Raw genomic sequence first — 27,389 nt, 5'->3', positions numbered from 1 at the left:
TTATTTCTAATGCGCGACCAAGGAGTATGCGACTCGTCACTAAGAGGTTAGTAATATCAATACTTGGCTACTGGAATAATTTTCTGCTGTGTTTCATTTAGCAAGCTAGCTGGCAGTAGCCAGTCATCTGCTGTGTAGCTATCGCTAGCTAAGTAGTTAGCTGGTCAGCTAACTATATTGTTTTAAGAAGATGCTGAGCAACAGTACATTGTGAAAGAGGGAAGCACGTTGCCAGAGAAAGCATTGGGAACATAGAGATAGGACGGTTGGGTGATTGTGTTTTTACTAGATTGCACAACAGTGGCTGGGTTCACTTTACATGTTCTCAGTGACAACAATTGTTAGCTAATGTTAGCTGTCCAGGTTGTTGTAGTAGCCCTCCTGCTACAAAAACCATTCAATTTGCTAGCTACGCATCATTGTGTTGACCAGTTAGCTAGTTAGCTAGCTAGCAAGTGCAGTTTTGCGCCACAGGCCAGAATATTGCCAAATATGTTATGCAACTAATTATATGAAGTGTTTCAGGGTTGTTGGTAAAGTATTTTTTCTCTGGCAAATAACCACCCCTATGTGAATGGTAAGCTTGTAGCTTCTAGGCACCTCAAAGCCCGTGTCCTCCCCCCAGGATTGTAACATTATTTGAGTAACGTTAATTAATGTAAGTAGGCTAACTAGCCATGTTGTCTGGTCGCCCTGGGTCTTCAAGACCTGGAGTTACAATCACTCTGTCTTGTCTTGTATATGGGAGTTTGAATTTTAATAAAAATGTTCAAAATCAGTCCAAAGAGCACAGCTGATTTTGTAGCGTGAGGGGAACACACCCAGTAATCGTAGGTTAATAAGGTCTTCTCAGAGGGAGCTGGCTGTACGTTCCTGTACAGATTTTGGGTAGGCCTGTCGTGATTTTTATCTGTCAACTTACTGTTAACTTGGCTTATTCTTTTCCCCGCTTTTCCCTGCATGTTTTGTAGTGTTAGCTTTGTACCCAAAATCAGATTCCATAGAATCGGTCACTGATCATCCTTAGCTAACCTCCCCTCTGTCTTGCTACTGATATTCTTAACCTCTGATACTGTGGGCCTTGGTCTGTCTTCATCTGTTGCCAGCGGTTTGTGAGTAAGCCCATGCATTTGAGGTAGATCCAAGCTCTACAGCTGTGTTGCGATCACAAATCCTGGTTGGGTTGTATTTTGTCATCCCAGGGGGGAGTTAAAGTAGCTGAAGCTGAGCATCTTCCTTACTTTGTGCTTGTAGAATTGATTGTTATGGCCTTTATGGCTCTGGTCCACTCCTATTGGACGCCAGACTACTTTGGGTCTTGAGCTTGTCAGGGCACCTGGCCCCGACTGGGAGAACTTTAAGTGATCTGCCTCACTCCTGCCCTCTGTAAATGGTCAAAGCATTTTTCCTATTGACTCCTCTGGTAGATGCTAGACACTTGTGGCTCCCTCTTGAAGCGATTATGATGTTTCAGTTTTCCCCCTTTTTGTTTCAAAGTCTCTTAGTCGCACTGGTGAGGCATTTCAGGAGATACGACATTGAGTTAGGAGAGGGAGCATGACTCAACGCCCGGCTAGAACAAGGTTGCTGGTCGTTTATGGTCAGAGAATCCACTCGGGACTCATCTGACCAGCTGTACGATGAATGGATATGGTATTTATTGAAGTCCACGCTGATAGTGTTTTTGTGCATCAATGGGGAGGCCCACACACACTATCTGGTGAGGTGCGGCGCTCTGAGATGCCTTTGCCCCCGTGTGCACTGGTTGTGCTCGAGATTGCAGTGACACAACTTTGATGTGTTACTCGGAGAACGCTGGTTGACTCGCAGGGGAGAGGTGCCTAAGATGATCTGGGATGAAATACACAGAAGCAGGGAGGCATAATCTAAATGTGTGTGTGTGTGTGTGTGTGTGTGTGTGTGTGTGTGTGTGTGTGTGTGTGTGTGTGTGTGCGAGAAAAGGTGGGGAGCAAAATGAATGGATTGTGAGGAAGGATTTGCTATAGATTTGACAAACTCCAAGTGTGTCTGATCCTCTGAAATTTTGGGCTCTTTTTTTTTTCCTGCATCACTTTTGGGATTTTGTCAGCTTTTGCTGTAACGTATCTGAGCAAAATGTATTGCTTCTTCCGGCAAAGGGGAGGTGATCTTCACTGAAGGAGATTTTGGACAAACAAACAAAAAAAACAGAAAGGCCCACTGCACTTTATGCTTTGGTCTTCTCAACTGTCAGTGCGGGCCACTCCTCGGATAAGTATGCATCTGTGATAAAATAGTTACATAAAGAGTGAGGTGTAGTGATACAGTGAAGAAATGGAAAGCCCCTGTCTCCAAGGATCCAGCAGCACTCTGTCTGTGTGTGTGTCTGTGTCTGTGTGTGTGTCTGTGTCTGTGTCTGTGTCTGTGTCTGTGTCTGTGTGTGCGTGGAGTCAGTTCTCATCGTCTCCGCATAGCACATCCACTTTCTGTTCGTCCCACAGTGACATTGCACAACCTGCCCCCACCCCTACAGTGTGATCAAGGCACATTTGAGTTCCTCAAGCCAACCGCTCTCGGAAGTGGTGTTAGTGATCTGACGAGAAAGAGACAACACAGTAAGCACTTTCAGAGGACGCAGGCCGAGGACTCAGAGGGGAGGTACCTGGCCTGCTACCGTCTCTCACACACTCACACACACACACACACCCACATCAAGCCAGCCGGATCTCAGTAATCGCACAGTACGACCAGCATGTCTGCAGGCCATTGGGTGACAGGTTCCTGACAGGAAGTTACATCAGACGCAGTGGGATGCGTCATGTTGAAAGGGAGAGATACTGGGCCATCAAGAGTGGGCTGTTTGCTGGTTTGTGAGAATTCGTTTACAAATATGCAACCAGCTCAGGGCTTGTGACAAGCGGCTTGGCTTGAGGCATTCATTGTGTTTGTGTGTGTGTTTTTAATGGAAAACTTCAGAATCTCAGGACATATTTCTCTGAGACAAACACTGTTTAACTGTCCAGGGACCCCAAGGTCAAGGAAGGGGTGTGTCTGCACTGCTGTGAAGTGTCTTGTGTGACCTGGTATTCACTGTACTGTCATGAGTCTCCAAGGTGTGTGTGTGTACTTTGAAATGCCTCTTCCTACTTGCAATCTTGCATTTCTCGCCCTATGTAGGAGACTAGGCGGACTCGTTGTTTCACATTTCAAAACAGATATGTGGAACTTTTGATCTGTTTAGTTGGTGTTTTGAATTGGCTGTAATTTCATTTTAAAGCTGTATGTGTAAATGTCCTAACATTTTGCTCTCTTGTTCTCCACCTCCCCCTCAAATTCTGTTTCTCACTGCTTCTCTCTCTCACACTCACTTACTCTCTCTCTCTGCCTCACTCTCTCTCTCTCTCTCTCTCTCTCTTTCTCTCTCTCCATTACTGCTTCCTTCACCTCAACAACTGCTCACCACCCTCCATTCCTCTTCATCTCTCATCCTCTCTTCCCATCCCTCTCTCCTATTGTTCCCTGTCTGTTTCTACCTCTCTCACCTCTGTCCTTCCTGATCTCTCTTCCCTTTCTCCCATTTTTCACTCTGTCATCCTCTCTCTTTCTCCTCCTTCCTTTCCCCTCTCTCTCTCTCACCTACCCATCTCCCTTATTCTCTCACTCTCCCACATCTCTCTCTTTCTCTGTCTCTTTTTTCCCCATCTTTCACTCTCTCGCCCCCCCCATCTCCCCCATCCTCTCTCTCGTCCATCCAACCCCTTCCTCCTCCCTTCTCTCTCTCTCTCTCTTTCCTCCTCTCCACGTGTGCCTCTGGAGCAGTTGACTGCAGAGGGGATGTCGGGCAGTAAGGCTCTGGGCGGAGGGGCTCGGCGCCGGCGAACTCGATGCCGGCGTTGCCAGGCCTGTAAGCGCACAGAGTGCGGCGAGTGCCACTTCTGCAAAGACATGAAGAAGTTTGGCGGCCCCGGCAGGATGAAGCAGTCCTGCCTGCTGCGCCAGTGCACGGCGGTATGGACGCACAGACAAACGCACAGACACTCACTCTGTCATTCTCTCTATCTCACAGTCACACTCACAGAGACATATATGCTACATGCAAGGGTCCACTCAAACCCACTTTAACCCCCACTCTCTCTGTCTCTCTCTCACACACACATTGGATAATGAAGCAATCCAAACAAAATTGCATGGATTCCTATGCTCTCTTACACAAGCATGCGCACACTCGCATAGATTAATAGATGAACTATCACACATTTCAAAGCCCCATAAATATGCAACTGCCCAGAACCACTAGTTGGGTACACACACCCACACATATGCATGCATATGCACACAAACAAACGCACTGCGTGCGCACATAACCGTCAGGGGAAAACCAAATGTCTGCACAAACACACACTTCTATGAGTACAAGTTTCTGTGCGAGGTAGGGATGCAAGATAATATCGACATAGCAGCGGTGTTAGCCATAGAGAACAAATTAAGTTAATTATTTCTGTCTGTGCCTGGCCGAAAAGGTCTTAGGGAAGCATCATACAAACAAAGTCAATTGAGAATTACATTTAAATTAGATAATGTTATTATCTAGTCCAAGTTGAAATGGTTTCCTTATTTTTCATTAGGGGATGTCTACGTTTGTTAAAGGATACATTAAGGTGACGATCAAAGGAAATATTTCTGTATCTACAATAAGTAGGCCATCACAATAAGAGTAAAAGGTTAATTGTACTAAAATTTCAGGCGTTTCACTCTATTTTTCTCTTTCAGTAATGTTTCTGTGCTGCTATTCTGCCAAAAAGTTATTTTTCTCACAGCTTCCGACGCACAGTTCTTGGGAACATTATTGAACCATTAGTTATTGTGGTGTTGATCTCGTCACACAGTTCTCGTGAAGTCTTTCTTCAGTCCTTAAGACTGAGAATTCTGAGATGCTTCACTTCACACAGTTTATTTTTTCAGCCTCTCCCCTTTCGGTTCTGGTAGCATGGCGGTGTATTTTAAAGTGTATTTTACAGTGCTTGGACTGCATGTCAAGTCCTTGGCTATGCGGCGGTAACTAGGGGTGTAAATCACACCCATCATGGCGATTCGATTCAGTATCGATTTCCTGACCCAACGATTCGATTATTTTCGATACTCATGAATACACCACGATACGATTCGATTTCGATTCGATTCGATTAATTTGTTCTTTTTTTTACCTTACAGGCTAGACAATGTTTCAGATTTGAAATAAATCAATGAAAGCTGTTATATCGTTATGCATTTTATTTGAGAAACAACAGCCAATAACAGAAGTAGAAAAGTTGTACTCCACCTAGGCCTATGACAACCTCATTCACTGAAAAATAATAATGCCCCTGTTATAGATTCTGAAAGGCCTTGCATCAAAAAGTACTGTACAAAGTACAAAGTGTTAAGTAACAAAAATAGGCCTATACCACATTCACTATAGAATAACAATACTCAACAAAATCAGTGCAAAAGTGCACTAGCAGCAAACGGTAACAAAAAATAGGCCTGTAGTTAATTCAATTTAAAATGACAATGCTCCACAAAATCAGTGCAATGAGTGCAAATGTGCACTAGTAGCAGCAAATGGTAACAAAAAATACCCCTGTAGGCCTACTTCATTCACTATAAAATAAAAATACTCATCAAAGTGCACTAGCAACAAAAAGTAAAAAAAAAATAATAATAATTTTTTTTTTTTTTTTAATCGATACTCTTGCGGACGTGTCGATGCATCGTATCGTCGGCTGTTGGATCGATGCATCGATGCAAAACGATTCTTTTTTACACCCCTAGCGGTAACTACAGCCAGCATCAAAAAGGGCCTTTATTCGAACCCGTTGCTCACTCATTAGCTCATTCTTCACCTTAGCCATGTTCAAAGAGCAACATTTGCTTCAAGACTGCCTCTAGAGGCTTTGAATCTATACCAATTGGTGGTGTGGCCTCAGTGACAAAACCCTTATGTTACCAATCACTTAATGCGGAAGATAGGCCTTGTACATTCATAAGAATCACAGAGCTGTGTCCTAAGACTATTGCATCACCATCAATTTAACCACGACCACACCTGACAATGATTAAACAAGTTATTTGGCTTCTTCTGTGAAGGAACATGATTGTGTGACATTGACAGTGAAATAGGCCTAGTTTGTTTTTGTACGGAAATTGATCTAAATCTACTTATGATAGCTCTATTCCATGGTTTATAGAGCGTAATGATGACTTTGTAGGTATTTAATTAGTTTTAAGGGTATTTTAATGGTCAATTCAACAAAAACAACTGAAACCTCTTAAATATGCCTAGTGTTCTAATAATTTTGGCCACCACTGTATAATGTATAGTACCTATGTACACATGTATGTGTCCACATTCATACGCATAAACATGATGTATTCTCCTGCTTCAGTGCTTGACAATATCTTATTATTTTCTTTCAGTCCAAGGTTACTCATTTAGTGTTTTCCTCACAAGACCTTTAGAAACGTTTTACAAGGCGAAGAGTGTGCACGGTGTCCCTATAGCAGCGGAGATAGATGGACACATTATTAGCTCTGAAATGATTGGTTCAGCTGTGTGGGATAAATAGCAAATCAACTACCACTGAAATGCAGTGCTCAGCCACGCATTACATACCCACAAGGATTAGGGTGAAATAGTCATCCGTCTTTGGTGTTCTGAAAGAAAACCCCTTAAGGCGTTTCTCTCAAAGCAGATTTACTAGTTGGTTAACCATTACAGCGATGATAGGAAAGGTCAGGTCTCTGTGAAACAGGGACTTACAGTTCCCAGTTAAGTTTAAACTCCAGGTTCATATCTGCTGTTTTTTTTTTTTTTTTAATGATATCCAGGCGTTGAACCTCCGCTGCAATAAATACTGATATTGAAGCTGCCCTCCTTTCCCAATTTTGAGCCAGTGGGACCACCATACCCAATCCATCTAACATTTCTCACTTATCAGGCCAATATTATATTATTTTGTGCAGTGTTGTTAAAGTCTCATATTTTAGGGTAATTTAGAGGCCTAAGGATGAGGAAGTTATGGAGCCATAATTCTCCCTTCAGTACACACAAACATGTTTCCCTCACATGGTGTCAGTTGGCAACATGACTGTCAAGACAATGTATTTATCAAAGGCTAATGGCTAATTAATGCATGTTGTGAGTGGGAAAAGCCCCTCTGAGGAAGTGCTACCTGGAACAATCTGGAACATTCTAGAAGTCTAGCGTGTGTCTAATGCCCTCAGAACAAGTGTTGTCTTGCAACTTCAAGCACTTTAATTAAGAATAAAAGGAAGCTTTTTCCATTGTCCAATTTTGCCACTAAAACTCTTCATTGGGATAAGACAACTTGATAGAAATGACATACGGACAACATTAAGGACAGAACTTGCTAGCTATTATCAAGGCAAGGATGTATCGCACACGCCGATGACGATCGTCACTAAACAAATGAGATGGGAATTAGTAGCTTTCTTGTCATACTAATACATTATTGAATTCACGTTATCAGAAAGTATGGGCCTGTGTCATGCATGTCAAAAAAACATGGAAAACGAATCCTGTCACGCTTGTGTTCCACCAGCGTCCAAAAGCGGAAGGTTGGTTAGTCAGCTTGTTTTACCTGTTGCACAAACGTTTGCCATGCCACATGAGTGATGTGGGAAAAGGGTGTTTCCAAACAGCAAGCTGGCATGCTGTGACCTGCTTCTCAGCAACAGCAACAACAACAGCAGTCAGAGTGACACAGACACAGACACAGACATGATCCTGAAACGCCACGGCTCTGTGCCGGACCTGGGTCATGTTCGTCTTCGAGTCCCCTGCTGTCAGAGACAGCCAGCCAGTTTAGTTTTCCTTGTAGCCGCCACAACACTTGAAAGAGGATGGGAGAACATGTCTCTCTGTCTGTGTGTGTGTGTGTGTGTGTGTGTGAGACTGTTTCTCTCTCACCCACTCACACACACACACACACACACACACATAGACACACACACACACATGCGCTTTTCCAAATAATTCTGAGGAAGAGCAGGTTAGTGCAGGCGTGAGCACTGCAGGGCTATGCTGAGACCATGTTTCTGGTGGGTGGGGGTGGGGGTATGGGGGCAATTGAGGGAGAGGGGCTGCTACTGAGAGTGAAATAAGCTGCTTCATATTATGGGAGAGCTTAAAAACCGGGTTAGCAGTTCCTTTATGTAGTGTCATTGTCTTCTTTTGCCCTGCTTTCATTTCACCCTCTTTGGTAGTCTGTCTGCATCAGAAACTGGGTCGTTGTGATCTTGGTCAGCTGGGGTTCTGTTTTTTTAAAACATGGATGCAGAGCAGTCTCATTACCATCAATATTTCATCATTTTAACTTGATTGACCTTCAGTGATTCCACCCACATGCACTGAAACAGTGATGTCTCAGTCTGCCTACAGTCCGTTTCCTCATTCCAAAATAAAGACAGCTTCATTACTCTTCCAGGAGGTTGAAGGGTGTTGCTTGAATCTGACAGACACACAGACATGCATGTCAGTTAGGAAACATTGGACTGCAGAGGTTGTCAGACAACATCCCGGCCCTCTAAGTAGATGAAATTAGTCAACACTGTGAGCAATTGGGGTGGGGGGGTGGGGCGAGAGAGAGCATTGCAAAGCTTTCCTTCAGAGAAATGTCATTGAACAGATGAGCTGGGATTCCACCTCTGGGGTAATTTAGCGTTTTCCACTCCATTGATTCGAGAGAGAAAGAAAGGGGGAGGGGGAGGGGGGCGACAGGCGGCAGAAGAACTGCAAATGTCATCGTGACACAGCAGGTTGCATTAAGTAATAGCACTAATTATAGTAATGGTATAAGTTATATTCAAAATAATAGTAATAATTATAGTAGCAGCAATACTACTATTACTATCATACACATTTTTTTAATTTAAATTATTGTTATAATTCTAATGACGGCAAGAACAAGAAATTATGTAATTAATTATGTTTCTTGAGCATGGTTTATTGCTATCAAAGCTGGTGTACTAAGAGATGGTGTCTTTGAGTTGCTGTTGAAGGAAGCTGTGTTGTGCTGGTGATTAATAGATGATTGCACACACTAAGATATGAGACACAACGGGCACATGTTCCTTTCTGCAGCCTAGATGCAGAGGCGTAGCTAGAGCCACAGGAAGAGAGAGAGAGAGAGAGAGAGAGAGAGAGAGAGAGAGAGAAAAAGACAGAAAAAAGCCCCAGGTTTGTTTAGTGGGGACTGTAGCACAGCCGTTTGTTCTGGGCCTTATTGCTTAGGTTGGGCTGTCATCACTAATAACGCTGTGCTGTGACTGGAGGCTCGCTGGAAAATGGTGCAGTGATGGGATGGGAGGGGAGGGAAGCGAGGAGGTGACGCGTCTGAGAGGCGTCTCCGCTTGTAGCTTCTCCTTGACGACCAGCATGAGCCCAGCACTGACAGGAGACGCTAGTCCATCAGCCTTGTTTGCGCACGCTGCTATAATAGTGTCTTTTTCTCTCTCTCTCTCTCTCTCTCTCTCTCTCTCTGTCTCGCTCTCTGTTACACCCTCTCTCTCTGTCTCTCTGTTACTCTCCTCTCTCTCTGTCTATCCTCTGTTACTCTCCTCTCTCTCTGTCTCTTTCCTCTCTCTCTCTCTGTCTCTTTCATATCCTCTATCTCTCTCTCACTCTCTTACTCTCCTCCTGTACACTCACCTTCTCTCTGTCTTTCTCTTTTCCTTCTCTCTTGCTCTCTGTCTCTGTTTCTCTTTCTCTCTGGGTTATTTCGGGAGATTCAGCTTTAGCTGGTTTTCATATTCTGGCCTTTGATGTTTCTACAGTGTTCGAAAGATTCACAGACATAATTGGGTCTCGAAATGTAATAATAACCCACAGATGCATAAACATGCTTGTAGTCATTATTTTATTTTTACATTTGGCCCGAATGGTTAAATATTTCACATTTTAGATCTAGCGGTGAGGTAGAAATGGGGTACTCCGAAATCTTAATATTGTTCTTTATCTTGACCTAACATAATGTTAAATATGTTGTGGTTGAATATCTAACCATTATCCAATGTTAGCTGTTAAATGGGAATGTAATTGGCATCGGATCACTGCCTGTTTATACTAGCTTCTTTTCAGAAGGGAGCTCAAAGCTTATGGTCATAGGAGCAGACAGTCAGTCACATATTCTCCATTTTTGCTTTATTGTTGTTGAAATATTCATGTGGTTTTCATCCACCCTCCAGGCCCTTGTCAGAGTCAGTACGTCATAGACGTGGAAAGCAGCGAGATATGACCCCAGTGTTTTGGCTGGAGGTGTGAAATAGACATTTCATTGATACCATCACCAGTGTATAAGACTTTGATCATGTGGAGTTTGGCCTTTTTGCTGCTGTTAATGACTTATAAAAAAACATATGTATTAAGATGTATTTATTTTTCTGTGTGTGTGTGTCTGCAGCCCGTGCTGCCCCACACAGCGGTGTGTTTTGCCTGCGGTGAGGCGGGGAAGGAGGACACGGTGGACTCGGAGGAGGAGAAGTTCAGCCTGTCCCTGATGGAGTGCACCATCTGCAACGAGATCATCCATCCCAGCTGCCTCAAGGTGTGTGTGTGCCGTGTGTGTGTGCGTGCGTGCGCGTGTGTGTGTGTGTGTGTGTGTGTGTGTGTGTGTGTGTGTGTGCATAAAGTTTGATGTCTATGAGAATGCAAGAACAAGAGTGTTTTTTGTGAGTTTAGTGATCTTGTGTTATTAGAGAAAACATTGACAGAACAGAATGTGTGTGTGAGTGTTTCTGAGGATGAGATGTGTGTGTGTGTGTGTGTGTGTTTGAGTTTGAGTTTTTAGGAATAGACAGGTATGAATCTGAGTTTGTCTGACATTGCTGTTGTGTGTGGTGCTTAATGTGACCCTTGTGTGTGTGTGTGTGTGTGTGTGTGTGTAGATGGGAAAGGCAGAGGGCATCATAAACGACGAGATTCCAAACTGTTGGGAATGCCCCAAGTGCCACAAGGAGGGCAAGACCAGTAAGGTAAGACTTGCGCTCTGCTTGGCACCTTGTGCTTGCCGTTGTTTCTGTGTAAAACATTTGAATCAATCTAGTCATTCCAAATCTTTTACACTTTTAAGTACAGACTTCCTCCTCCTATATGGTTTTAAAAGTCTGCAGTGCGGTGGCTTGTGTAATTGGGTGGTGGAACAGAAGTCTTTCCTCTCTCTTTTCTTTATGTAACTGTTGACTTAATGAAGTATATTCTTGGCTATGCAATTCAATCATGTATTAAAGGCGGAAACCATATGGTTTGAATTTCACTTCATCAGATACGTGTGTGTGTGTGTGTGTGTGTGTGTGTGTGTGTGTGTGTAATAAAACACTGGTCCTCTGGGCTTTCAATTCGATGAGGACAGCAGTCTCAACTCCACAGGAAACAAGGCAGCTGCTGCTACTGCTGTAATAGTAGTAGTATTTACCTGTGACATGGCTGTGGCTCTTTGGGGCTTATTTTCAGAGCTTCAACATCAGCTGGTTTTTATGAGGTGTCAGCCAGAAACGGTCTAGCAGAGAACCTTCTCTCCACAGACCTCAGAGGGCTAGTGCAGATAAACACATGCCGATGGGAGAACAGAGCAGACGCCCTCTATGACAGCTCTGGCTGTGGCTTCCCAGCTAGCGGGCCAAAGGCTAAAAACATTAGCCCTAGCCTGCTGCCGTAGCCATTGCAACAGTGCTATAGAGTTTAGAACGTAATTGTGTTTGTTCCCTGTTCTTCAGTAATGTTAAGTGACAGAATGGCTACGCCCTTTGGCTGGTTGGCTACATTGTCTTACACACACACACACACACACAAATGAGACAAGATCAGAAGTAACTTTTGTTGAGCGACACTGGTATTTTGGACTCTTTCTCTCTGCTTTAGAGCTTTATACTAATACCGATCAGATGGAAGTGTGGATGTTGTATGGCCGTGTATATTCAGCCTTGTCATAATTCACCTCTGAGATATGATGTTTGACCTCTGCAGGACCAGGGTGATGGTTTGGGCAAGAGGCGATCGGACAACGGAGAGGTGGGGCGCTGGAAGCTGACTGACGACCCGCCCCCCAGCAAGAAGAAACCCCCCTCCCTGGAGGACGGCCCCCGGCAGGATGGACACAAGCGCAAGAAGGAGAAGGATCTCCCCCAGGAGAGCGGGCCCAAGAAAAAAGTGAGGGGGGGGGGCGACAGGAGAGAGCATGACGGATATCATTAAACACACCCACACACACACACACACACACACACACACACACCCACACCCACACCCACACCCACACCCACACCCACACCCACACACACACACACACACACACACACACACACACACACACAAGCCCAGGCGCAGTGAAAGGAGGAAAGTATAAGGGAGAATTACTGCAAGAAAGGGACACACACCCACACACACAACCACATGTGAGCAGCAAAGAGCAGAGAAACTTGGTAAAAAAAGAAAGCAAGCAAGGGAATTATACACACAGAGAGACAAACACACACAGGTCCGGTGAGGACACACACACACACACACACACACACACACACACACACACACACACAGAGAGTTCAGCTGTAGCCTTTGTAGCACTGCACCTGGTGCTCAGTAGGTAGGGCAGCATTGGCGTTACATGGCATTCCACTCCGTTACCATGTGATGTTATTTGAGGAGTCCTGATTTTAAGTGACAACCTCAAACCTTGTTCTCATTTTTAACAATCTCCCTCTCCCTCTCTTTTTTGTTAATAGATGAAAGGTGCTCGAGAAAAACACCTAAAAAAGGTATGTGTGACTTCATTGGTCCATACACATAGCATGTGAGCACTGTGCAACCTCAGCCTTCCCTAGGCAGCGCAGCGTAGCTTTAGCGTAGCGTAGCTTTACTCTGAAGTCTGTGACTCATCAGTAGGAGCAGAGAAGCACTGGCGCAGCGCTAATTGTGATTGGTGGACAGTGGAAGAGGAAGAGAGTGTCGGATATTCTAGCCCCTCAGGCTGCGGAGGTTGACAGGTGGGGTGACTTTCCCCAGAGCTGCTTGGTGACTTTTACAAAGAGCGGGGGCGCTGTGGCGCAACCATGTATGGGTTCAGGTGCCCACGGGGACCTGGGTTTGATTCTGACCCGCGGGTCGTTTCCCCATGCCCCATGGTCGGTTCAAACGGGCAGTACTGGGGGGAGCTGTGGCGTAAGTGGTAGCATCCAAACCATGTATATGTCGAGATCGTTTCCCGATCCCACTGGCAGTTTCCCTCCCCCACTAATTTCCTCTCCCTCTTCACCGGTCTGTTTGATTTAAAGGCAACAATTTTACAAACAGCATAACTAAGCTGATCACCTTGAGTGCCTTTGCTCCGTCATGGAGACAGCAGCACTTCAAAGGGTTGGGGAGAGCTGGAGGGGTTGGGGGGGGGGGGCGTGTGGGGGGGCAGGTTGGGGAAAGCTGGAAGGGTCCGGTAGGGGTGGGCGGTGGGGAGAGGCTCTTGGCAAACTGGCTGTGTGGAGTCGACAGATAAGGTGAAGCTGACTGATCAGACCGTTTCTCAGCCTGAATTTTGGGATATACTTTCTTTCAGGAGCCATTTCCTTCTGAAGGCACAGGGGAGAGAGAGAACTGTGCTTGAGTTGAGTTTGCAGCTCTTCCTGAATATAAGGTTTCCAAGGCTCCAGGTTTCATTAAATATGGTTTAATAATAGATGTATGGCTAGATGGCAATAGATGGCTTGATGTCAGACACTAACCACCAGATGACTGAAGAATGAATGAGGAAGCCGTTATTGTATGTATTTGATTAAAAAAAAACACATTTACACAAGAAAGAATCTTAAGGGCACATTCTTCTAGGTTGAAGATGAAATGTAAATGAGTGCCATTTTGTATAATTATTATTTATCCACTCATTTGAAGTGCACATGAAGAGGTAGAGAACGGAGACCAACATCTGACTTAGTTGAGTTTGTGTCTAGTTTAGTTTCTGGTTGAGATTTTTACAGTTAGTTACATTCCCTCTTGTGTTCTTGATGTTCCATCTCTCGTTCTTGATTTTGTCTCTTGTTTTTGATGTTCTCTCTTGTTTTTGATGTTCTCTCTTGTTCTCTCGTTCACTCTCCTCTGTGGCCAGAAGCAGAAGCCCAACTCTGATGCCTCCGAGACCAACGGACCCAACCCCTCCTCCGGCGGGGGTCAGGGTTCGGGGGGCGGGTCCAACTCGGGTACGGCGGCTGGCGGGGCGACGGCGGCGAGCCAGGACCAGCGATCCCACCAGCGGGAGAAGCTGGAGCGGTTCAAGCGCATGTGCCAGCTGCTCGAGCGGGCGCGGGACTCGTCCTCCTCGTCTTCGTCCAGCTCCGAGTCCGACTCGGAGTCCGACTCGGACTCGCCATCCGGCGGGGGCGCCTCCGACCCGTCCTCGCCTCCCGTCGCCTATGGCAACAGCGGCAGCAGCTCTAGCGCGCGGGAACGGGAGAGGGAGCGGGAGCGCGAGCGGAACCGGCGGCTAGCCGAGCTGGGCTTCAGCGCCAGCGAGGACTCGGAGGGGGACGGGCCCGAGGACGAGAAGGAGGAGCGGCCCGAGGAGACGAGCAGCGTCAGCACCGACAAATCAGCGGCCGCGCGCCGGCGAGGAGGCGGAGACTCCGGCTTGTCTCAGCGCGGACGGAAGGCGGTAAAGGAAGAGCCTCAGGACGAGCAGGACGGCACAGAGAGAGGTCGGAAGGGCACGCCACTGCCCCCGCCCTCCCCTCTTTCCTCCAGCCAATCACAGCCCTCCTCTGGCCACGGAGGGCCCTCGCCCAATCAGGACGGTTTCTCCTCATCCTCGACCTCCGCCGCCAAGCGCAGCAACGGGCAGGAGGCTCGGAACGGGCGAACGCGCGCGGGAGGAGGCCGCGAGACGCAGGAAAAGGAGAACGCCAACAGCAGCGGCGCGGGAGGGCTGGCCAACCACAGACACGCCGGCAACAAGAGCGGCCGCAGCGGGAGCAACAAGATCCGTAGCGCCAACCGGCAGAACCAGCAGGGCGGCGCTAGTGGTGCCGGGCGAACTGGAGCAGGGGGCGCCATCTCGGCCACCACCACGGCCAACGGGAGCGGGGCACTGTTGCTGGGCAACCCTGCGGGTGGTCTTGCGGCAACTCCGCGGTCGCAGGCGTCTCGGCTGGCGGGGGGGCAGCAGCGCTCGCAGCTGGTGAAGCGGAGCCCCCCTGCCGTGCCCTCGCCGCCGCGGCCCGTGCAGATGGAGCGGCACCTGGTGCGACCGCCACCCGCCTGCCCCGAGCCCCACTGCCTGCCCCTGGACGGGGGCGCCTCGCACGTGCTGCCCCGCGACGTTTGGCTGCGCGTCTTCCAGGACCTCAGCCAGCGCGAGCTCTGCCTCTGCATGCGAGTCTGCCGGACCTGGAGTAGATGGTGGGCACCGCCGCCGCAGCCGCCGTGGGGGGATGTGGGGGTGGAGAGGGCAGGGGTTAAAGGTCAGGGTCAGGTGATGGGTATTCTTGTGGGGCCAAGTGTGTTGTATATTTAGAGAGAGGTTGTCACTGCGAAATGTGTTGAAATGCCAGTGTAAATAATGAGACAATTCCATTTCAATTTATATTAAGCCATTAACAATACCATTGTCTCAAGGCACTTGTCAGGGCTCCCGGGTGCCCCCATCCCTGTGTGTCAGAAGGCAAGCCAATGCACATGGCCCAAGGGTGGTGGAGCTCATTGGAGTCCACCACCACGATTGATCAGGTTTCCCCCTCATATGTTGCCCTGATCCCAAAGTGAGAAGTCACATCTGGTCCCACAAAATGGGGTCAGAGGTCAGGGCAAAAATGGGATTAGAATGTTGACAGCTGAATGTTCCATTTGATGTGATAATAAACTCCAGCAACCGTTATGAGTGGGAGTTAATTTACATTCTATATCTGTGCAGTATAATTCTGGAATGACTTGCAAAAAAAAACCTCACTCCTCAATCCATTTCCAGTTTCTACGGTTCAGTGTTTTTTTTTTTTTTTATTTCCTTATTTCCCGCTGATTCAATGATGCTTATTGCCCAGTTAAATATGATGATGCAGCGTCTATGTAAATGCATGCGTAGGTCAGAGAGGAATTCCCATTAGCATCTGTATTTGGATGAGTTGGGTGAAACATTAAGAATCAGTGAGGTGGGCATTTTCTGAGATGCCTGTGTAAGCAGTCCTGCATTGGTCTCTTGAGTTGCATCATTGCTTTGCACCCTGGTGAGTTAAATATGTAGATCAGTCCCAGCTGTCTCCTTCCTCACTTTGATGATTGGATGACCTCACATCCTCCATCATAGTAGGGTCGCTTGAGGTCACGATACATAGGGCAACCTTTTTCAGCAATGTTGCCGGGGCGATCACGTGACTGATTCCTAGTTTTCTGATTGGATGATCATGACAAGTGTCCCAATGGAAATGGGAAAGTGCCCGAGCAACATCGCTTCGCAACACTGCCCGAAACGTAGTGTCCCCACCCTGTGGCTTGCTAATAAACTGCTGACATTCAGCAGAGGATATGCACATGGGGAGAGCGGTTTATCCCAAGCACATCATTCTGCCAACGGCAGTGAGGCACAAATGGGCTTAATTTACTTTCATCAAATCTACTGAGATGAGATTTGAGATTTTCACTGCCTCCATGTTCTCTCCTCTTTCCTCTCACCCCCTCTTCTTCTCCTCTCTGCCTCTTCCTCTTCTCCTCTCCTTGCCTCCTCTCTGCTCCTCATTCTTTTCTTTCCTCTCCTTGTGTCGTCTCCTCTCTCCTCCTCCTCCTACTCTCCTGCAGGTGTTGTGATAAGAGGCTGTGGACTCAGATAGACCTGAGCCGGCAGCGCTCCATCACCCCCCCAATGCTGAGTGGTATAATCCGCCGGCAGCCCGTCTCACTGAACCTGGGCTATACCAACATCTCCAAGAAGCAGCTCATGTGGCTTATTAACCGCTTAGAAGGTAAGAACCGCTCCATACCCAACACACCATGGCAGGGCGTACATGTGTGTGTGTGTGTGTGTGTGTGTGTGTGTGTGTGTGTGTGTGTGTGTGTGTGGAGGGGGTGCATAGAATGGGAGCGAGTGGACTGGAAACTTATGTGACTAGAATTCAGGGATGCAACGATACCAGTATCTGCTGTGGTTCTCTGATATCACTCACTGATCTCACTTCAAAGTAACATTATGCTAAACTCAAGGCTGCGTTCAGGAAGTGTTCTGTTATTTTTTTGCTGCTATATCAGATGTGCCGACCGGAAACACAGCTATAACAAACTATTAAGTACTCACTTTTCTTTCACAAACAGTAGTCATGTTAGCTGCGTCAGCATTTGACATGGTCTCTGACTAGAGCACACTAAGCCTGGGTATTTAAAGGCCTTGTGACTCAGACCCTGGGTATTTAAAGGCCTTGTGATTCAGGCCTGGGTATTCAAAGGTTAGGGAGTGGAGTTTGAAAGCAAGCCAGACTTCTGCAGTCTTTGGGGGGAACGAGTGAAAGAGCCCGTGTCTGGCTGAGCTGAGAGCCAAGAGCTCAGACAGAGTACTACACTAGTGTGCCCAGTGCTGAACCTCCTTCTCGTGGTCCTTGTGATCGTACCCCGGCCGACGTGAGGTTATGTGTCCACTGATGGAAGCGTAGTGGTACAGGACAGTGGTACAGGAGGTAGAGAAGTCGTTTAGTAACCAGAAGGTTGCTATTTCGATTCCCTGTCAACGTGTGCAGTGTGCCATAAGTGTAAATGTGAAAAAATGTGTATATATCTTGTAAATCGCTTTGGATAAAAATGACTGCTAAATGAATAAATGTTAATGTAGTGCATACATGGGAAATAAAGGACAGCTTGGTGGCCCTTTTGTTTTGGTCAGGCACCACTAGTGGGCAGTGGTTCAGAGGATGACATGGAGGTGCACTCTCATTTGAAATGGGATTAAGACCCTGTTGGTAAGGGCATGATGGACTGTGCAGTGCTGTGCTGTGCAGTGCTGTGCAGTGCTGTGCAGTGCAGTGCTGTGCAGTGCAGTGCAGTGCAGTGCTGTGCAGTGCTGTGCAATGCTGTGCAGTGCAGTGCAGTGCTGTGCTGTGCAGTGCTGTGCAGTGCTGGACAGTGCTGTGCAGTGCTGTGCAGTGCTGGACAGTGCTGTGCAGTGCTGGACAGTGCTGTGCAGTGCTGCATCTTTATCAGAAGTTACAGGGGTGAAGGTTTTGTATTTAGGCTTTTGTTTTGATGAAGGATGCTTTGACTAACTGGGTTCAGTTTAATGAATTGAATCTAGCAGCTGTTGCCGTGTAGCTTGCTTGATCTTGGCTGTGAACTTTTGTCATCAGTTTCAGTGTCCCTGTCAATCAGTTTAATTCTGCAGTTTCATTTGGGTTTAATTTGAGTTTACTCTCATTAGCTACACTCCAATCCAATCCAAAGCAGTTGTTCGGAACCACGGTGAATGCAATGCATCTTGAATGCAGGCCTCCCTTACGCTGTGAAAGGCCTGTACATAGTTAGCTAAATATAATTGTGTACTGTAATAATTATACAATGATATAAATAATAGTCCTGTGCTGTGAACATCTTCCAGCTTCAAAGTCCAGAGCAGCAACCCTGTGTGGAGGATGCTCTCATCAGATCAGATTCTCTGCAGGGCCTCTGGCTTGTCTGTCAGGTTTTGACTTGCTGCTCCTGAGACAGACTGAAAAAAACCTTCTCACTTCCGACAGCAGACGAGAGTGATAAGAAACGTGTGGTTGATCTCAGCCAAGTTGGTGTGTGTGTGTGTGTGTGTGTGTGCTGCTGAACTCAGACATGACAAGTTCAGATTTCCTTCAGCTGGCAGATGCTCTCTTCGCTGTGGAAGGAGAATCCGAGCCAGTGTCACTGATGAGTGTTGAGGTCGGGGACGTGGCAGTGTCCTGAGCACGGTCACCATGAGATCTAGCAGTAGTGCTGAGAGAGGCTGACCTGGAGCCATTGACTAGGGCAGAGAGCACCAGTCTATCCCAGATGGGATCCAGCCCAGATAACTGCACCAGTCTAGCCCAGAGGGGATCCAGCCCAGATCAGTCAAGCCCGGAAGGGATCCAGCCCAGATCAGTCTAGCCCAGATGGAATCCAGCCCAGATGGGATCCAGCCTAGATGGGATCCAGCCCAGAGCAGTCTAGCCCAGATAAGATCCAGCCCAGATCACCGCACCAGTCGGCTGCCACTGGTTCACATTTGGCAGGAGCTCAGCCTCGGTCAGATCTGTACCAAATCATGCCGGGAGAGAATGAGAACCAAAGAATTTCAGAATGTTCCATGTTCTCTGGTTCGATGGTTAAGAATTCGCCTGCAAGACAGAGAATCTGTTTCTTTGTAAAGGTGTGTCTTTCATTTTGAACAGAAGGAGTAGACATATTTGACGGTCTGGACATTATGCATTTACATTAGTCATTCACATACATACACATTAGTCATTTACATACATTTACATTAATCGTTAATCATTTACATACAAACACGTTAGTCCTTTATGTACAAATACATTAATCATTAGTCATTTACGTACATACACATTAGTCCTTCACATACATTAGTCATTCACATACAGTTGCATTAGTCTCTCACCCTCAACTTCCGCTTTTCCCTCTTTTTATCAATGTAATCATTTACATACAAACACGTTAGTCCTTTACGTACAAATACATTAATCATTAGTCATTTACGTACATACACATTAGTCCTTCACATACATTAGTCATTCACATACAGTTGCATTAGTCTCTCACCCTCAACTTCCGCTTTTCCCTCTTTTTATTTCTGTTCATTTTTGCAGGTTTGTTGTCTTGCCTTGTTCACTAAAACTCCTCTGTAAGCTCTTAATACTGTGCCCCATGGCTGCATAACCTTAAGGAATGGAGATTTAATTGTCTGCAGAACAATTCTCAGTGTGTGTGTGTGTGTGTGTGTGTGTGTGTGTGTGTGTGTGTGTGGAGTGTTTAGTAAAGAGGTCACAATTGAACAAAGGCTTGATGGCTGCCCTGAACAAGGCCAACACTAACAGTGACTGCCAATCCTATTCAACTCCACAGTCTGCTAACCCCTTTTATAACTGATTCTTGTAAGTCTTGTACGGTCCAACTCACATGATGTAATCAAGACAAAAGCATTGCGCACTCACAAAACCAGCTCTGTCTAATCGACCAGACTGATGTAATACTGGCTGCTCGCTCGTAAAGCACCTTTGAGTTTTGCTGAAATGCTGTTGAAAATATAAAGATGGTTTTATCGCATGAGTGCTGTGTGGATTCTAACTGCATGCTGATGATTATTGAGTTTTGTTTTTTTTTATGCGACTTTGGTTTCATAATTGATGAAAAATTATGGTTAAAAATGTGGTTTCGTCTCGTTCGTTTTCTAATTAATGTACTCGTATGTTGCCTTTGCGCACTGCAGTCCTGGGGTGACTCATTACCTCCATTTCCGTGTTTGAGTGTTTGTTTCACAATCTTTACATTTCGCAACAAAACGCAACAACTCAACTCCGAAAAGAGTACAATCCTAAATATCCCTCTGGCTCTCTGCAGTCTAGTTTGGTGGATGAGATTGTGTTTCTTAATGTTCAAAATTGGTCAAGAAAGCGATAAAATTAACATGCAAAAAAGAATAGAACAGGAATGTAATGGCCTACCATTATGAATCCTCACTTGTCACCTGTCCTGTCCATAGCTGTCTGCAGTCTAGTTGGTTTAGTAGGTGAGATAGGATAAGACCCTATTAAGTGTTCATTCATTCATTTCACAATAAAGCTCTAAACCTGGAGAAAACTGAAATGAATCTGTACCATCCTGATAGCGGAGTTTGTGGAAACGGGAGCATGGTGTCATTATGAATAGGAATGTCCATCATATGACGGCTGAGTTTGTGGTTTTGGATGTAATTTTTGTAGTTTGTAGTGTCATTATGATTAGGAATGTCCCGTTCTACCTTTCCGAGTAGTATAAATGTACCTAGGGTTACTTCTAGTGCTGTCAGTTTAACGCGTTATTAACGGCGTTAACGCCAACCCATTTTAACACCGTCAATTGTTTAATCGCGCGATTAACTCGTTTTTTTTTTTAGATTACAGTAACGTTCATTTTGGCCTCGCAAACTGTGTAGTAGGCTAATGTCACGTTTTAGTGAATGGTGAGCGCGATATAGCGAAATGGATGATAAAAAGCTTTTGAATAGAAAGTTTACCTTTAAAAGTTGTGTTGTGCAAAAGAAGTGAGCTTCACTGTTGTCTGAAAATGTCAACAGGCTGCTGGCTGAGAGCACAGAAGAAGTAGGCTATTAATGTTAATAGCAATTAAATATTTGAATCGTTTGACAGCACTAGTTACTAACCATCCATCTTACGATAGCCGAGTTTGTGGAGGTTTTGGGAATGGGAACATGTCATCATTGTGAATAGGAATGTCCCATTCTGCTTTCCCGAGTCGTATAAATTAACCCGTCCAACTTTACAGGCCTGCTGGAGCTGGACGTGTCCGGGTGCCCGTGGGCGTCGGTGTCGGCGCTGTGCCAGGCCGTGTGCCCGTGTCTGCGCCTGCTGGACCTTAGCCGCGTCGAGGACCTCAAGGACTCCAACCTGAGGGAGCTGCTGGCCCCGCCCAACGCCGACACACGCTCAGGTGAGGTCAACCGGGGTCACCAGAGATGCCACCGAGCTGTTACACACCGGTCACACGTACACGTTGGAATGCGTTGATGCGTCAGGGTTAACGGATCCCCATTCACTTTGAATGGGGTGTCATCATCCTCTGCCGAACTGAATTGTGGCTCCGTTCAGTTCGGCAAAGGATGACGTCACCCCATTCAAAGTGAATGGGGATCCGTTAACCCTGACGCATCAACGCATTCCGACGCATAGGTGTGACCGGTGTATAAAAGCCACGGCCACCTGCTTGTCCTTATGCATGCCAACACACACTGTGCATTCAGACCCTTTCGCTTCATATTGGGTAATGTTGCAGCCTTATTTTCCTTCAATAATCTACACTCGGTACCCCATAATGACAACGTAAAAACGGGATTTTAGAAACTTTTGCAAATGTATTAAAATGGAAAAAACTGAAATCACATTGGCATAAGTATTCAGACCCTTTACTCAGTTATAAGTTGAAGCACCCTTTGGCAGCGATGACGGCCTTGAGTATTCTTGGGTATGGTGTGACCAGCTTTGCACACCTGGTTTTGGGGATTTTTCTACCATTCTCCTCAGCTGATCCTCTCAAGCTCTGTCAGGGTGGATGGGGACTGTCAGGCCAGAGAATTTTGCTTCTCAAAGACTTGTTGAGTACTTTAAGTGCTTTTTTTTGCCTTCCTCCACTGAGGAGAGGCTTCCGTCTGGCCGCTCTTGACGTGAAACCCAGATCAGTGGAGGCTGGCATTGATGGTTGCCCTTCTGGAAGTCTCTCTCCCATCAGGTTTTTGGTCAACTCTCTTCCCCAGGCCTTACTTCTCCGAATACTCAGTTTGGCCGGGCGGTCAGCTCTAGAAAGAGTCCTGGTTGGTCCAAACTTCTTCCATTTAAGATCTATGGAGGCTGCTGTGCTCTTCAGAACCTTCAATGCAGGATACATGTTTATGTAGCTTTCCCCAGATCTGTGCCTTGACTTAGTCCTGTCTGAGCTCTACAGGCGCGCACACACACACACACACACACACACACACACACACACACACACACACACACACACACAACCCTGTCTCTGAGCTCTGCAGGCACTTCCTTTGACCTCATGGCTTGGCTTTTGCTCTGCATTGTCAGCCGTGAGACCGATGTGTCCCTTTCCTAATCGTGGCCAATCAATTGAATTTCCCACAGGTGGACTCCAATCAAGGTGTAAAACCATCTCAAAGATGATCGAGAGAAATGGGAGGCAGCTGAGCTCAATTTCAAGAGTCATAGCGATGAGTCTGAATACCTCAGTATTCAGTCAATGCGACAGTTTTGAAAAATTTTAATACATTTGCAAGCATTTTTGAAATCCTGTTTTTGCTTTGTCATTACGAGGTATTGAGTGTAGATTAATGAGGGCAAAAAAGGAATTTAAAGGCTGCAACTTGACAAAAAATTAAGACAGTCAAGAGGTCTGAATACTTTCTGAATGCACTGCCCATTCATTAAATCACCACTTTTTTTATTTGTTTACTGTTTGTTATGTTTCATTCACTCACTCATTTAAGCATTCATTCATTCTTACAGATATTCAAAGTCTCTCAACTTTATTTCTTTTAATTTAGCCTATTCATTACTTCCGCCAGTTGATGATAATAATTAATGTTAAATCTGCTGTAGTTAGACTTGTTTTGCAATATTTAAGCTTTTGGCCGTTCTGATGGCCATCATGAAAACAGGATTCTAGTGCTGAAAACTGTCTCCGAACACGATAACCTTGCTCAACTCAGGATTCATTCATTTCTGACCTCCTTTCCTCGTTCATTGGCAGTTACTTATTCTCTGTCTCACCCCCTTGTTCCCCCCGCGTTCTCAGCTCACGGGGAGAACCGAGGCGGGCGCTTCCAGAACGTGACGGAGTTGCGGCTGGCGGGATTGGATGTGACGGACGCCACTTCACGGCTGCTGGTCCGATACCTGCCCCACCTGACCAAGCTGGACCTGAGTCAGTGTGGGAACATCACAGACCAGACCATCCACACACTCACATCGCCCATCTCTCCACTCCGAGAGTGTCTCACACATGTCAACCTGGCAGGTGTGTATACACACACACACACACACACACACACACACACACACACACACACACACACAAACACTCTCATGAGAGACCAGACCATCCACACACTCATATAGCCCATCTCTCCACTCCGAGAGTGTCTCACACATGTCAACCTGGCAGGTGTGTATGCGTGCACACACACACACACACACACACACTCTCATGACAGACAAGACCTTCCACACACTCACATAGCCCATCTCTCCACTGCGAGAGTGTCTCACACAGATCAACCTGGCAGGTGTGTATGCCCACTTACGCTCTCGCTCTCACCCACACTCTCACTCCTCACAGAGCAGACCACACATGTCAACCTGACAGATGTGCACACACACTCTCACTCACTCACTCACTCTCACGGTCACCCATCACGGACCAGGCTCATCTCAGCACTGCGGGAGACTCTCACACATGTCAACCTGACCGGTATACATGCGCATGCATATGTCCGCGCGTAAATGAACACGCACAAATGTGAAGAGGTCATGTCCTCCCTCTCATGATCACACACAGAGCATGAACACGATGGCATGATGTCGCAGGAGTCCTTGCCTACAGACTGACAGCATTCATGCACTACACACTAAAGCCGCCGCAAACTCATCTTGTGTGAGACGCCACTGGGTGGGATATTCATCGAATGTGGTTCAGCGTTCTCATTGTAATTATTCCCCACACCTACTCTTCTATTTCTGACTCTCACACTCTTCCCACCTCCCAAACCCACACCTCACTAACCTGTCATGTCTTTTTCCGCTCTCACTCCCTTCCCTCACATCTTGTCCATCTCTCTCTCTCTCTCTATCTGTCGCTCTCTCTCCGTCTCCTTCCTCCCTCTTTCACTCTCTCCCCCTCTCTCTATGCTTCCCTCTCTCTCTCTTTCTTTTTTCTTCCTTTCTGTGACTTTCTTTCCTTCCTCTCACGGTCACACGTTGCTGCATTCACATCCTCTGGGTGTATGTGTCATCACTCTCCCATTGTGTCATCACTCTCCCACTGTGTCTCAGCGCTTCATTAGTCCCGTGTCTCGCTTTGAAACCTCCTCCCCTACATACCCTTCTCTTCGCTCGATTTCTATCACTCACTTTCTTTCTTTGTAAGAAGTCTGGCTCACTCTCACTCACTCGCTCGCTCGCTCGCTCGCTCGCTCACTCACTCACTCACTCACTCACTCACTCACTCACTCACTCACTCACTCACTCACTCACTCACTCACTCACTCACTCACTCACTCACTCACTCACTCACTCACTCACTCACTCACTCACTCACTCACTCACTCACTCACTCACTCACTCACTCACTCACTCACTCACTCACTCACTCACTCACTCACTCTCTCTCTCTCTCTCTCTCTCTCTCTCTCATACACACACTCACTCACTCACTCACTCACTCTCTCATACACTCACTCACTCACTCTCTCATACACTCACTCACTCACTCTCTCTCATAAACTCACTCACTCACACTCTCTCTCATTCACTCAAGCTTCTCTTTACTGAACTGGGACCGACCTGCACTGACATTTTAACTCGTATGTTGGTTTCAGTAGCCCATGTTGGCACCAAAAACACATTTAATAAAAAGTGAAAACTAAAAGAATATTTAATGGATTTAATAGTTACATTTGTAGACAGAGAAATTGCTGTCCTTCTCACGGTCTTAATTCCCACTAGACTGAGAAACGCAAGGCTATGTTTGGATGGCAAATGGTAGAGCGAAACGCTGTCAGTGGTCGGTGTGCACGTTATGAAATGACCAAATGAATGTGCCCTAGTAATCAAAATAGCTTAGAGATGCCCTTCTTTGGTACGCCCAATAACCTGTGGTGTGCATCTATCAAATAAGGGCCGTCTCTCTTTCTCTCTCTGTGTCTCTCTTTCTCTCTCCCTGTCTCTCTCATCTCTTTCTCATTGTCTTGTGTCTCTCTTTCGCACTCTGTCTCTCTCACACTCTGTCTCGTCTTCCTCTCCCTCTCTCTCTCTCTCTCTCCGTCTCATCTTTTTCTCGTCCGTCTCATCTCACTCTCTCTCTCTCTCTCACTCTCTCTCACTCTCTCTCTCTCTCTAGGGTGAGGTAGATCCAAACAGACCAATGTGGGACGAGTAGTAAGTTTGTGTGGGACAATGTGGGACATGTTACCAATGCTGAGAGCTGACCTAAAACTTTGATATAATGTCTAACTGAATAAGAAACTCATATTCTCATATTTTTGTCTCGTAAACACCTAGCCTATAGTTCTCTATTCCATTCGATTTACAAACAACACAATAATGAAAATAAGACAAGTGTAAAACAATAGTTAATAACACAATAATGAAAATAAGACAAGTATAAAACGATTGTTAATAATACAAAATAACGTGTTTTGTTTTTATACGGTCATTGATTTTTCAAACCATGATTTTAGTGTTGTCAAGGTTTAGCTGCCCAGGTCTAGGAGGTCTAGGCTGATCTCTGACCCACGCGGAGGTTCTGATGTACAGGCAAAGTTCTTTAATATGTCTCTCTCTCTTTCTCTTTCTCACTCTCCCTCCCTCTCTCTCTCTCTCTCTCTCTCTCTCTCTCTCTTTCTCCCTCCCCCTATCTCTCTCTCTCTCTCTCTCTCTCTCTCTCTCTCCCTCCCCCTATCCCTCCCTCTCTCTCCCCATCTCCCTCCCTCTCTCTCCCCATCTCCCTCCCTCTCTCTCTCTCTCTATCTATCCCTCCCTCTCCCTCTCTCCCTCTCTCTAGGCTGTGTGAAGGTGACAGATCAGTGTTTGCCACTCCTGCGCCGCTGTGCCTCTCTGCAGAGTGTGGACCTGCGCTCCTGCAGCCTACTGGCGCCCGACGCCTGCCAGCTCCTCTCCTTCCCCCTGCCCCCGCCCCCGCCCCCGTCCCACGATGACAGAACGCTGCTCAAAAACAGCTAAGGAACCCTCTGCCCTGCCCCCCCCCTCCCCCCTCTCCCTCGCCCGCCTGACCACATAACGCTGCTCAGCAACAGCTAAGGAACCCTAATCTACGCCCCCCCCCCCCTTTCAACCATGCGCTGCCCAAGAACAGCTCAAGGAACCATCCCTCCTCAACCTCACCTGCAATGCTGCTTCAGAGCAGCTGAGGAACCCACCCAAACAGGACCCCCCACCCGACCCAAAGGTTGAACTGACCCTACTGGACCGGACCACACTACAGCTCTGAGCGAGGGAGCGAGCAAGACCGAGAGAGAGAGAGAGAGAGAGGATCTGGCAGGACGGGGAGAAGGAGGAGGAATAAAAAAAGTAGGGGAGAAGAAGACAAGAGGAGGAACCGTTGACAACCATTAAGACCCAATCCCCACCCTACCCAGCCCTCCCTTGCTGCATAGCTGAACAGACAGACAGACAGACAGACAGACAGACAGACAAACAAACAGACAAACAAACAAACAAACAAACAAACAAACAAACAAACAGTCAGGGAGGCTGACTAAATTTAGCATGTACATATTCTGTATCTGTACAATGGGTGTGTGTGTGTGTGTGTGTGTGTATATAACTGTAGTTAACTGTAAATTATCCACGGTCTGCTCCCTTCTCTGCCTTCATCCTACTTCACACCTGACCCTCTCCAAGTCCTTGGTTCCCCCCCACTGAAC

The 27,389-nt window shown here is 46.7% G+C and overlaps 1 protein-coding gene across 1 annotated transcript; it reads left to right on the top strand.

Moving 5' to 3' along the window:
* Window positions 1-9: 9 nt before the first annotated feature.
* On the top strand, window positions 10-26,685 carry fbxl19 (F-box and leucine rich repeat protein 19; the record flags this gene model as incomplete). Its single annotated transcript, XM_080856970.1, has 11 exons — window positions 10-46; window positions 3,809-3,987; window positions 10,440-10,583; window positions 10,924-11,010; window positions 12,002-12,184; window positions 12,757-12,789; window positions 14,127-15,412; window positions 16,802-16,965; window positions 21,491-21,655; window positions 23,522-23,743; window positions 26,507-26,685. The coding sequence occupies 11 exons, from the start codon at window positions 10-12 to the stop codon at window positions 26,683-26,685; spliced, it is 2,679 nt and encodes an 892-aa protein (XP_080713096.1).
* Window positions 26,686-27,389: the final 704 nt, after the last annotated feature.

This window comes from Sprattus sprattus (genome assembly GCF_963457725.1).
Source record: "Sprattus sprattus genome assembly, chromosome: 18".
Lineage (NCBI taxonomy): Eukaryota > Metazoa > Chordata > Actinopteri > Clupeiformes > Clupeidae > Sprattus > Sprattus sprattus.
Note: the sequence above shows the minus strand (reverse complement) of the source record. Positions and strands in the feature narration are given on the sequence as shown.